The sequence below is a fragment of the Lepisosteus oculatus genome, chromosome 7, assembly GCF_040954835.1.
Source record: "Lepisosteus oculatus isolate fLepOcu1 chromosome 7, fLepOcu1.hap2, whole genome shotgun sequence".
In the NCBI taxonomy this organism is placed as follows: domain Eukaryota; kingdom Metazoa; phylum Chordata; class Actinopteri; order Semionotiformes; family Lepisosteidae; genus Lepisosteus; species Lepisosteus oculatus.
The window spans coordinates 12182517-12196323 of NC_090702.1; the positions used below are offsets into that span (position 1 = coordinate 12182517).

Consider the following 13807-nt stretch of genomic DNA (forward strand, 5'->3'; position numbering starts at 1 on the left):
ACAGCTTGTCCAAGGTCATTCATTTTAATACTATTAGTAATATGAAGACAATACGTACAGTTATAATTCAAACGGAATTAAAAACTACACATCCCAGTTACCATGGTGGTGCTTGTGATCATTGCGTTTAACCAACGAAACAGGGCGAAAAATCAGTCACATGACTTTGGGGCAGAGTTTCAAAAGCTTAACCTATCAGCAACAAAGCGAAATTTACACGATAGGCTACCTCAAACTGTACCTCAGACTGTTTTAAGTCCCTTAAATACATTGAGCACAGCTCTCTCACCACTTAAGATTGCTTTTGATACCATCCTTACAAGGAAACACACTTCATAAGAATCAGCGCTTTTATACAGTATATCGCCTTTAAACACATATATTTAAACACGTGTTTACGATTTAAATCAAAACGCGATTCAAATCAATATAAATGTATATTTTGTAACACATAGGTGACTATTCATTGTTATTAAAAAGACTTAAATTCGATCATGTCGTGATATTTAGAAATATAAATTTGTTTGGTGCGAGTGAAGTTTTATTTAATCTCTGACCAAGGGAAACGTTTCATTTTTTCAAAGAAATGTTTGTTAAAAAGTAAAGTTATAGTTCCATGGGATTCAATCACAGACCATGTGACATGGGAGTCAGGAAACTAACACACAGCGCCACCGGATTTAATAACGCAATAAAAACGCTATAAAATAATGTGACTAGGCACAGAAAACGTTTACAGCACAGTACAATAATAAATGCTGACCATGACTTTAGAAGCATAAATTACCTTACACTCAATTTAAACACATGCTGTCTTTCTGTATGAACCTCTAAGCTGGTTCATACAGAAAATGAAGAAATGCATTAGCCTGATTATGATTAAAAAACACATAATTAAACACGCGTTTGCGATTTAAATCAGAACACGATTTAAATCAATATAAATGTCATGCAAAGCATACTGTCCAGCCTCCATTTCTCTATAAAAATTTACTCTGTTGCACACACACACACAATAGAAGCAGGAACCGCTGTCAGAAAGGAAGAAGGTGACTATTCATTGTTATCAAAAATGACTTAGAATTGATCATGTTGCGATATTTTGAAATATAAAAGTCAATTGATTGTCCATAATATCGCTATTCTTTTTTTTTCGAAGAAATGTTTGTTAAAAGAAAAGGTTAGCACCAGCTGGATTCGAACACACAACCTGCCAGTTGGTAGTCATGCACCTAGACCAGTAGGCTACAAGACAACTTGCATTCACAGGGAGGCGAAACAGCCCTACACAGCCCTGCCGCAGTACACGGATATAATCATACCGTTATTAAATTCTTTAGATACGCGATTCCATATTATATTCCCTTTTAATCAAATTCTAAAAGTATGCTTGTTGACTCGTTAAATTAATATCATTTATGGCCTTCACACGCATTACAGTATGCTCCTATTCTTTTTATGCTCAGCTACTAAGATTTCCCTTCAGTGGTAAAATTCAATATCTACAACTGGCACAGTAAAGACGTTTACAGTAAGTCTTTCTATGACAGACCAACGGACCACGAGTGCCCCTGTCGGTCAACCAATCACGCACCGCGTCATATTGCGTCATGATACGCGATACCGCAGCCATTTACCTGCGGTACGTGTCTGTACCTCGCACTTTGAATGGCTGCATCTGTAAGTTGTAATTAAAGCAAACATCTTAAGTGTAACGTAGTATTTATTCATTAACACTCTTATGACATTGATTTTCTAAAAAAAAAGTTGTGCAGTTCCATATTCTGGTTTTACTGTAACAGGATATTTAAATAGGCAAGTGTCATGTAACATACAAAAAACTCAGCTACTGGTTAGAATTTTTGATAACCAGCAAAATTAAACAGAAGCCTCTCTTTAAAATCTAACTAAACCTGTTTCCTGAATATCTCTCTGCAAACTGCCAGACAGCTACCTACTCCAGAAACCCCAAACACTCTATTAATTTGTAAATTTGCAATTACAATTGTCACTCAAGGAAGGTTGAATTGAACAACAGCTGTTGTGATGGGAGGCAGCTGAAATGGTAAATTATATGATATTTAGAAGTTATAATTATAGTAAATGCTGGATTTTTAAAAATTTTTCTACAGTGGTGATGTGGGGACAAAAAGGAAGTGAAGTTAATTGGGAATAATAACTCCCTGCCTAGGTTAGTGGATTTTGATAGACTAATGATGAGTACTGAGACATATGTACAACAAGCAGTTTGACAAACTAGTTTTCTGTTTGTTTTAAGTCTGAACTCCTGTGTTAAAAGAAATAAGATACTAAAACCTAAAAAGATGTAAAAAGCCTCAATAACTGTATTGCATTTCCTTCTTATTTATACAAAATGTGCTTTAATTTTAAATTTACCATCATAACTTACCATACCATCTACTTTTACAAACACTGTAGATACTTTACGTAATTCTAGATCATGTTTATGAAACAAGTAATGTCAATCATTAATATCAGAGTAAATAACACTTTGTATTTCCTGCATCCAAGAGTTTTTTTTTTCCCCACAGACATGAATTTTTAAATAATTCTGGATTGCTGAACCTTCTCTGCCTATCTGTCTGTTCCAGGTTGGAGGAGCTGCAGTAATGGCTGTGGGTATATGGACTCTGATTGACAAGAGTGATTATCTCAGCCTCCTGGCTTCCAGTACATTTGCAGTTTCGGCCTACATCCTCATCTTTGCAGGTGGTCTGGTTATGATCACTGGCTTCCTGGGCTGTTGTGCTGTCATCCGAGAGCAGAGGAGCTGCCTCTCGATGGTAAGTTCTGTTCATTCAGATTCTCAGATGACATTAATACTCTGTGCTGAGTGGGACATCAGGTTGTTTTTAAAAAGATATGAAGGTGTACGTCTATGCTGGGGATCAAAAAGGTTCCTGCAGTGTCGCTTTGTTGCATTGAAAACATACTTTCTTGACTTTCTTTTTGAGCAGTCTTTTCCTTCTTTCACCATTCCTAGAGTTATACAAGAACAGAGTTATAAACCACAGGATGCCATTCAGACCCTCTTGCTTGTTTTCTATTAACCTGATGATCCCTGAATAGTTCTCTGAACATCCCCCTACAAGATGTTAGCTTCAATAGCTTGGCCCTGGAGTATGCTCCAGACCCCTACGACTCTGTGCAAGGAAGCATTTCCTGTTTTTTCTTCTGAATACTCTTCTTCTGAAACCAATTTCTACATTTGTTCTCAGATTTTTTTCAGTTTTGAAGATGTTCCAGGCTGCCATGTTTCCATTACTGTGATGTTCCTTTTAGACCAGATATTATTCTGATAGCACTGCTATTTGCACTGCCTCTCGAAAAACAACATCTCAGTTAGTACATACAGTAAGAACATTAGAAAAGTAATGAACGAGAGGAGGTCATTTGGCCCATGTGGCTTGTTTAGTAGTTACTAACCCTTTAATCCAAGGGTCTCATCCAGCAGTTGTTTAAATGGGAGGGGAAAAGCGTGAACCACATTGCTGTATAGTTTGTTTCATGCTCTATTTTCATGACACGTTTCATGACAAAAATGAGTCTAAGCACAGGTTCCTGCTTAGGAAACCATGACAAGAATTTACCTTAATTTCTCTCCCCATCTAATTTCTCTTCAAGAAAAGTGTTCTGTTTTTTCCCCCAATAGGAATTAACTGTATAGCTTTGCTTTTTAGCCAAATACCCATTCTACAACATGTGGAGGTGTGTGCTCTTCATTGTACTTTAAGGTTGCATGTAGGTTGGTTTCTGTTTTTTCTACCAGTCTGGCAGCTCCCTCAGGAAGAATCTTGATCAAAGATAATTATTAGTTGTTTGCATTTGTATAGTAGTTTTTATGTGAAGAATCCAAAACTGCTTAACATACAGAAGGGCACCCACAGAACCAGAATGTAAAACAGTCTGTGTTTTAAGTATACTTTCTCTTATCTTCCTGTTTTGCTTTAGAACAGAAATATACTTTGTCATGTGCCTTCTTTCTAGGAAAGTGATTACAATATTATATAGTATTCCAAGTGGAGAGTTAAATTGGTACATTGTATTAATTTAAACATTTGCTTAAAATGCTACACTTTCCTGGAAGCCATTAAAAGTTAGGAAGAGAACAATAATGTTGAGAAAAAGAAAGCTCAGTGCTTCTCATGTGCAGTGCAGTCTGTTAGCATTTGGACAGTGGCACAATTTGTGCTGTTTTGACTCTGTACTCCAGCACATTGGATTTGAAATGAAACTGACTCTGAGGTTAAAGTGTAGAATGTCAGCTTTAATTCAAGGGTATTTACATCTATATTGGGTGAACCATATAGGAATCACAGCTCTTTTTATACATACAGTGCCTTGCGAAAGTATTCGGCCCCCTTGAACTTTTCAACCTTTTGCCACATTTCAGGCTTCAAACATAAAGATATAAATTTTTAATTTTATGTGAAGAATCACCAACAAGTGGGACACAATTGTGAAGTGGAACGAAATCTATTGGATTTTTGAAACTTTTTTAACTAATAAAAAAATGAAAAGTGGGGCGTGGAAAATTATTCGGCCCCTTTACTTTCAGTGCAGCAAACTCACTCCAGAAGTTCAGCGAGGATCTCTGAATGATCCAATGTTGTCCTAAATGACTGATGGTGATAAATAGAATCCACCTGTGTGTAATCAAGTCTCTGTATAAATGCACCTGCTCTGTGATAGTCTCAAGGTTCTGTTGAAAGCGCAGAGAGCATCATGAAGACCAAGGAACACACCAGGCAGGTCCGTAATACTGTTGTGGAGAAGTTTAAAGCCGGATTTGGATACAAAAAGATTTCCCAAGCTTCAAACATCCCAAGGAGCACTGTGCAAGCGATCATCTTGAAATGGAAGGAGTATCAGACCACTGCAAATCTACCAAGACCTGGCCGTCCCTCTAAACTTTCAGCTCAGACAAGGAGAAGACTGATCAGAGATGCAGCCAAGAGGCCCATGATCACTCTGGATGAACTGCAGAGAACTACAGCTGAGGTGGGAGAGTCTGTCCATAGGACAACAATCAGTCTTACACTGCACAAATCTGGCCTTTATGGAAGAGTGGCAAGAAGAAAGCCATTTCTCAAAGATATCCATAAAAAGTCTCGTCTAAAGTTTGCCACAAGCCACCTGGGAGACACCCCAAACATGTGGAAGAAGGTGCTCTGGTCAGATGAAACCAAAATCGAACTTTTTGGCCACAATGCAAAACGATATGTTTGGCGTAAAAGCAACACAGCTCATCACCCTCAACACACCATCCCCACTGTCAAACATGGTGGTGGCAGCATCATGGTTTGGGCCTGCTTTTCTTCAGCAGGGACAGGGAAGATGGTTAAAATTGAGGGGAAGATGGATGCAGCCAAATACAGGACCATTCTGGATGAAAACCTGTTGGAGTCTGCAAAAGACCTGAAACTGGGACGGAGATTTATCTTCCAACAAGACAATGATCCCAAACATACAGCAAAATCTACAAAGGAATGGTTCACAAATAAACGTATCCAGGTGTTTGAATGGCCAAGTCAGAGTCCAGACCTGAATCCAATCGAGAATCTGTGGAAAGAGCTGAAAACTGCTGTTCACAAACGCTCTCCATCCAACCTCACTGAGCTCGAGCTGTTTTGCAAGGAAGAATGGGCAAGAATTTCAGTCTCTCGATGTGCAAAACTGATAGAGACATACCCCAAGCGACTTGCAGCTGTAATCGCAGCAAAAGGTGGCTCTACAAAGTATTAACTGAAAGTTTAGAGGGACGGCCAGGTCTTGGTAGATTTGCAGTGGTCTGATACTCCTTCCATTTCAAGATGATCGCTTGCACAGTGCTCCTTGGGATGTTTGAAGCTTGGGAAATCTTTTTGTATCCAAATCCGGCTTTAAACTTCTCCACAACAGTATTACGGACCTGCCTGGATTGTTCCTTGGTCTTCATGATGCTCTCTGCGCTTTCAACAGAACCTTGAGACTATCACAGAGCAGGTGCATTTATACAGAGACTTGATTACACACAGGTGGATTCTATTTATCACCATCAGTCATTTAGGACAACATTGGATCATTCAGAGATCCTCGCTGAACTTCTGGAGTGAGTTTGCTGCACTGAAAGTAAAGGGGCCGAATAATTTTGCACGCCCCACTTTTCATTTTTTTATTAGTTAAAAAAGTTTAAAAAATCCAATAGATTTCGTTCCACTTCACAATTGTGTCCCACTTGTTGGTGATTCTTCAAATAAAATAAAAAATTTATATCTTTATGTTTGAAGCCTGAAATGTGGCAAAAGGTTGAAAAGTTCAAGGGGGCCGAATACTTTCGCAAGGCACTGTAGTTCCCCCATTTCATGCTTTGCATTTTAGTTCACCATTCCCACTTTTGATTTTTTCCAATGAAAACTTACATCATGTCCAATTACATTGTTTTTTTTTTTAAACCCACCCAATTTAGAATGGTCATTTGTGTGTTCTTCATATCTTTGATCACAGCTGTGAACCAATGACCAAATAAGGGAGAATGAGGAAGTGTAGGCAAACGTCTGTAACACACAACAGGCAGTACAGGAGGTGCATCTGGAGAGGCACATCCCTTGCCAGCACTACTGCATGTCTGCAAAGGCTCGGGTGGCCTCTGGGCCGCAAGCGAACCCTGACTGATGTAGGGGTTTGTGTGAATTTACTGGCATAATGTTTAGTTGTAACTGTAAATTGCATTAATTTATTTTGGCTATTAGGGAACAATCGGCAGAACAACAAGAAGTCTTCACAAGGACTCACAAAATGTAGGATTCATTTATTGGTGCTTAAAACAATTTTTACATAAACCCATTCAGGGTAAATACATGAGAGTCTTCCTGAATACAGATGGTAGTTCGTCACATGAGAATTATCAAGCTACTGTGTAGTGAGTACAAAGCAGAGATACATAAAAACAAGGATAATACGTTTAGTATGCTGTTGGTTACACTAACTTCCTAATCAGTCTCATTAACATAACATTCAGGTGCTCATGGGTAAATACGGCTACTTAAATTAAATAAATTGATATCAACAGGTGTTAAAATAACAGTTGTATTCTCAAGGGCTGTAATGATGAAGATTGAATTATACTCATCCACACCCGTGGCTTTGTAACTCTTGAGTGGAAGGATGGGGAAACAGCTGACTGGGTCCGTCGCGGTGCTGTCCAATCCGTGCTCTGCTGGCTTAGTGCCACTCCAATTCTGTAACAGCTTGTTATCGGGTTGAGCGAGAAAAGGATCCTCCTTATGTGGGTGCAATACCCTCCAGGACTATTGGTGTAAACTCCCCCCTTCTGGGAGTAGCCTTGCTCGTCCCATTGTGGGGTGTCCAGTGTGCCTTTATAGGACCTGCCCAGCTGTGGCTCATCACCTTGAAGCCAGGACAGCTGGAACTACAAAGGAGAAGTGTCGTCCTTCTACCAGGGCTCCGCCTCCACACTAGGCATGCCCCCTTGTAATGCCACATCTGATTAATACCAACCTACTCCCTAGCTCAGTGGTTCTTAAATCTCAAGCGTCACAGAATATCTCGACATTATCAACATCCTTGTTACTTTATCATACTAACTAGAAACTGTATTGCTAGCAATACATTTTAGATTTATGTATCTTTCTTGTACAAGATAATTATTTATTGCATTTGGTTAGCAGTTTTCATTTCAAGATTCCAAAAGTGTTAAACATGTAGGACCCATAGTTCATCTCCCACCTGGATAGCATGTAGCAGCTATTGTGTGCCAGCAAATCTCTAATTGGATCCTGATTTCTAGTAAAGAAAAAATGGGGAAAGACCACAATTTCTGGAGCCAAAAACATCGTTCCAGCTTGGGGACATCTATAGCTTTGGGAATCTCTGTCACAGTCAGCTAGTACCATGACCTAAGCTCAAACGTGTGATCAGGGTGAGTGATTTTGCTAGTGATTGCCTCCCTATATAAATAGAGTATTAATAAGGGAATGTACCTAATTATGCAATTTTAATGTTTAAATCGTTTGAAAAGGTGGTCTAGAAAACAATAAAGCAAACCCTTCCAGTAACTCGCACAAAGCATTTATAGATATCTTGCAGGGATAAAGTACTGCATTTGTTCTACGGGTAATCCCTGTCACAGTCAGTTAGAATGGTAAAACATTTCCAACAAATGTTGGCCGAGTTGCAATTTTTTTATTTGAGAGAATTTGTTTTATGAATCAGTTTCACAGTAAATATGAGACTCACAGACATGTAAATCTTAAGATATACTGTATAAACATTTCAAAGTCTCTGTGATTAGCTAGATCTTTGTGTCAGAAACTTTCAGTTCTAAAAGCAAACCTTATTCAAATGGTTTACTTTGATGTACATAGTTATTTTACTTTGTGAATGGGGGCCAAACAACCCCTGTATTCTTCATTATCAGTACTGTTTTTCTTCTTTAATACGTGTGACTATTTGATTAAAGATGGTTGGTACTGATTCAGGTCTCTTGTGCCCTGAAAAATGTGTAAAGGCCTCAAACCTTTAGGCTCTGCACTTTAATAAAATTATTTCAGAAAGTTTTTTAGACATGCTCCTTTGAAGTAAGATAAATATCAACAACTGCTGCAGTGGCCAAGGACACCTGGCTTGGCTATCTAAAAATAAGTCGTCCTGATGGATAATACTTTCTTGTATAGTGACATTTTAAGGGCTTGTGCATCCTGCTTGAAAAAGGTTTTATTTTTGGTGCCAAAGAAGGGAATATGACAAGGGCATTGATCAGATTGTAGTCTACTGCAGATGAATATGTTTAGAGGCCAAGGTGTTATGCTTGTATTGGCACGTTAAGAGTTTATAAACATTTTCTGATCATGGACCATTTAAAAATGATGGTGATGAGAAAAGCTACTTTTTTACCATTTGTAAAGGATAAACAAGTAACTTTCTCTTTTAAAGGGTTCACCTACACTTTTAGTATAACATTATTGTTTCATTATTGCTCTTGTTGAAATCTACAAATTCTTTCTCCAAAATTTGTCTTCTGTAAGGAATTTTGTAATAAAATATGTCTTCATGTACATGTGCCTTTTTTTTAAGTGTGATTTAAAGTGTTTAAGCCTAGTGCTTTGAGGAAAGTACATGGAAACTTGAGAGGCTTTATAGTTTGTACTGTGGAATTAAGCTCATTACTGTTTGAAGAACTGAAGCAATATATTGTTCTATATCTGTCCAGAGCTGGCTGATGAGAAGACCTGGAGTGTGGGTATTTTGGATTTGGAAGGGAAAACCAAAACAAAATGATTAAAACTCCTGTAAGCAGAAACAGCCTTTGACAGTTCAATGCCTTAGAATAACCAATGAAACAAAGATCATCATAAATTACAAAACATGGTGTGGTTTAACATCTCATGTGATTCCAAAATAATTTTCTAGAATATTTAATACATAGCATTCAGTATTAAAAGTAAATGCTTATTTGAACAAAAACTCATTTGAACATCACCAAGGGTTAGAATTTTTTTTAAGTCTTTTTATGAATTGATTGAGAATGGGAGATTTCCAGCCCATGCAGTTATCTTTTTTTCTGCTTGTGTGTGACAATTGCCTGCCTTCCTGTCACACTGTATTTGATTATCATTATCTTTGTTTGCTTGTTATGTGCGCACAGGTTTATTGTAGGTTCAGTTTCATGCTGGCTCAGGTGTCATTCGTTTCCCATTAAAGCAAGAAATATGTGATATGAGACATATGAGATATGAACAGAGGCCAAAGCTAATATATTTATAATGTTTGATATACCATACTGAAGATGAAGTCAGTAATTTACTTTTATTGTCAGGAGATATTAGTCAATATGCTGTTGTTTTACAAGATTTATGATCATAACAGAGAATGTACTGTATAATCTGAAAGCTAAAACATAGTTATGTTGCACCATGACATTGCAGTTTGAAATGCAAGAATGAGGTGCAGAAACAAAAAAAATGTAATAAGGAGAGACCCTTTTATACTTCTTCTGAAGATTTTTTTTGTATTGTGACGATCCTCTACTGAGTAGAACATTATATAGCTATGGTAAAAGCTTCTCCGTACGTCTACAAAGAACATCAGGATGCTTAATTCTCTTAATCCAAATGATCCAACTAAGGCATTAGATATTTTTTTCAGACTATTTTTACAAGCGACATGTAGCATCATCCTGATAGAAATCAACTGACCTCAGTTTTATTTATTTGAACACTGGAATTACTTTATACTTCTACTGGATCATCACAGGGCAATGTCTTGCCCTGCTTATTCATAATGTTTGATATACCATACTGAAGATCAAGTCAGTAATTTGTACACTAACAATTTTAAGAGCATACACACAGTCATTAAGTTTGCTTATTAAAGGGCATGGGTGCATCATGGGTGCATTATAACAATGTTACTAAAGTTCACTTTAATATTATTTGTTAAAAAAACTAATAATTACTATTAGGAAAAATATGCCACTCTTTGAACTTACTGTAATAGTCAGAATGAAGAGGTTGTCAGTGACTACAAGTACTATTCACAGACAAAAACCTTTTGGTTGGGGAAAAAAGATTGGGCAAATGTTGCGACACCATTTCTATATAATGGCTAACAGAAACTCAGCTACTGTAACTGTAGGACAAATTTCTCTTAGGTAATAGAACGTGAATAGACATGGGAAGTTTCTGCCAGAATTGACCCCTTTTGAATCTTTTCCTAAATAAGATCCATATCAGTGCCGATGCTGCCACGTAGCTGCAATGTCAGTCTCATTTTGGGTAGTTTTCTAGATCATCTTCTTGGTGACAGTGAGTTGCCATTACCAGTTGTCTGTTTTGAATAAGAATGTCAATATCATTTAAACCAATCAGTTTCTTTCCATCTGAAAATTTCTTATTGGGATCAACAAACATTCTCTCTGCATATGGATGAGTTTGTTTAACACTGTTTTAACTGTAGCTTAAAAAAAAAGTAAATACCCAAGCAATCGTAGTCATTTAAAGCTAGCGCAATTATTTGTACCTTCTAATTTTTAACATCATAACAGTACCATGTATGATGAAAAAAATTTGCTGTACCCTTTCAGGCAGACAATGTTGATAAACCATTAAAAATGAAGCTATTTTTGGATTTAAACACTTCCAACTTTGAAACCTAAGGGCCAAACTAAAGAATATGATTTATGGACTCTCTTAGACATGTATAATAGCTAATGTGTATGTTGTCTTAAAATACTTTGTATGCTAAGATCATTTCTGAATCTATGACATTGTTTGGATATACTGTAATTTAAAACTTTTTGTTTTAAATTTTTTAACATAATAAATAACTCATAAACAGGAACACAAGGCATACTTTTTCCATAGATGACATATTTTAACGTTAAAAAGTACTAAAAATGTGCATTAGTAGCAATACATGATGATAAAGAGGATCTCTGTAACTTCCAAATTTTAGAAAATCATAACTTACAAATTACTGCATTTAAACCTTTTGTAGAAAGAAATTGCAGAAATAAATATGAAATTAAGTGAGATTAAAAAAAGTGCACTCAGTAACAAGGGAATTGATCTCAGTAAGGCTGGGTAGATTGGGAATTTTTATAAAAATATATTTTCCTAGTTTTTCAACCTCAGGTATGTTTTAATCAACCTCGGCTCTGAAAAGCTTCTCTCTGCTCCTGCCGCTGTCAGTGGGAGAGAGACTGCAAACTGAAGTTCATAATACCCCGATATTTAGCCAGGTAACCCACAAGATGTGTACTACTGTAGGAAACATGAATCGGTTAACTTCTGATAAAACACCTCCAGTAGTCTTCGTATCTAGCTTGAAATGTCACGTCTGCCGTTAGTGAGTGGATCCGACAAAAAAACACTCAAACCAAGTGAAATCAAAACCAAATGAAAATAAAAATTATTACATTATGATGAATGCTGTGCATTTTTACTGTGACTTGATTAGGCATGTCTCTGTTTTGAGATTGCTTATCCTGCCCTTCTTTTCTGCAGAAACATTTTACGTGCTCGATTACGATTGGTCATATTTTTAACTGGGATTCCATTAGTATAATCCATAGCAGCAACAGAAAGAGGCTCTAGGGAATGTTTTGCTCATAGATGAACGTGCAGATTACAAATGGTTGTGTTGCGCATTGAGGGGACCCCCTGGTGACCTCGGGGCCCTAGGCAGTTGCCTAATTCCATATGCCTCCCTGCACCAACCCTGCACACATATGTTTTGCTGTTTCAGGAGGTGTCTGAATGTGTAAAAAAAAGTAGGATGTGGATGATTTGAATCTAGCACCAGCCACTTCAAAAAGGAATAGCCAAGTACTAAAAGAATGGATTCAGAGAAAGATGCTCAGGCACTTATTCTCTAGACTTTTCTAAACCTGAATGAGGCTAATTTCACCATAATATTTTTTAATAAAACAATCTGTTATATAAAGTTCTGAATGCTAAGTATTCATCCAAATGAATAAAATACCAAGGAAATTACACATAAAAATAGTACAAGTAGGTAGCTGCGTAGGCTGTAAAGGAACAGGTAACAGGTTTATTCCATGCTGAAAAGAAAGGAAACACAATGCTGTATAAAAATAGTCACTGTAAAGCAGAATTAAGTTATCTCTTGTGGCATGTTTACTATTAAAGGCATTTGCAAAGTACCTCTGTAATCTGCAGTGGATCAGAAATCAAAATAAACCTTTTAAACCACAGGTTACACTTTTTCTGTTTCAACAGCACTGTTATTATTGCAGTACAAATTGTTATCATAGACATAATTCCTGTGTACAAAAAACTGTTCTTTTTGTGGAATGCAAACAAGAAATGTTTAAAAATTACCATTTCAAATGGGTATGGTGTCATTTAAGAAGCTGACGTACTGTGGCTTTTTACTGTGCGCTCTTTATTTCCCAAAAATATTTTTGAAAGTATATAATCCTAAAATTACTATTTATAGTTTTTCATTTGCATATTTTAAAATGTTAGAGAGACCCTCATATATTTTATCCATTTGTATGTACAGTCTGAGATAACAGTAAATGATTCATATTTAAGAATTCTGAAATATGTGACACATTTTTTCTGTGTTGTATTGAGCTTTGTTTTACCTTGCTTTTGGTAAATTCTTATCCTTTTTGTGTAATATAGTGGTGTTGCAGTAATGGAACAACCAAGCAATTATGATTTTCTGTACAGAGAGGGCTCTGCATTAGATCTTATTGGCTGGCATGCAGTCATTCCAATTTCAACTATACTGTAATTAAAGTGTTAATGTTTCATTTATTGTTTTTTATTGACAGGTACATTCCTCCTTTGTTCAATGTGAATTTGTTTTCAACAGTAAAAAAAAAGTGAAAGTTCATGAGCTCTGATCTTTGTATTCAAGATAAAGCCAGTGAATCATATCAAATGCATTTAAGTCACTTCATAGGACTTTTCCTCCAAAAATTAATTTAAAAAATAAAAAGCTATTTTTTGGTATCCTGAGAATAATTTTCAGGAAAGAACTGTAATCTTACTTGATTAGTACTGTAACTTATGAAAGCATAGCATGAATTGATCTTTGACGTAGGGTACCATAGATCATTTCTAAAATGAGTCATTCATAGCATTTATTTACTCTGTCCCTTTCCAATTTTAGTAATCTGAAAGTTCCCTCTTATCTTAATCCTTTTGGAACTGACATTCAGCATGAAGCGAAAAATTAAAAGAACTGAGTTTAAGCTTTTGTCTAAATGAGCATCATTAGCAAATTAAAATCAAATGAAAGATCTCTGCAAGCA

General features: G+C 36.6%; 1 protein-coding gene across 2 annotated transcripts in view; it reads left to right on the top strand.

The window, feature by feature from the left end:
* The window catches only part of tspan11 (tetraspanin 11), a 110750-nt gene that overhangs the window by 27233 nt on the left and 69710 nt on the right, over positions 1-13807 (top strand). For both annotated transcript variants that reach the window (XM_015353149.2, XM_006633745.3), the window contains exon 3: positions 2613-2804. In XM_015353149.2, the coding sequence (XP_015208635.1) occupies positions 2613-2804 (192 nt within the window). The remainder of the gene's footprint in view (positions 1-2612; positions 2805-13807) is intronic.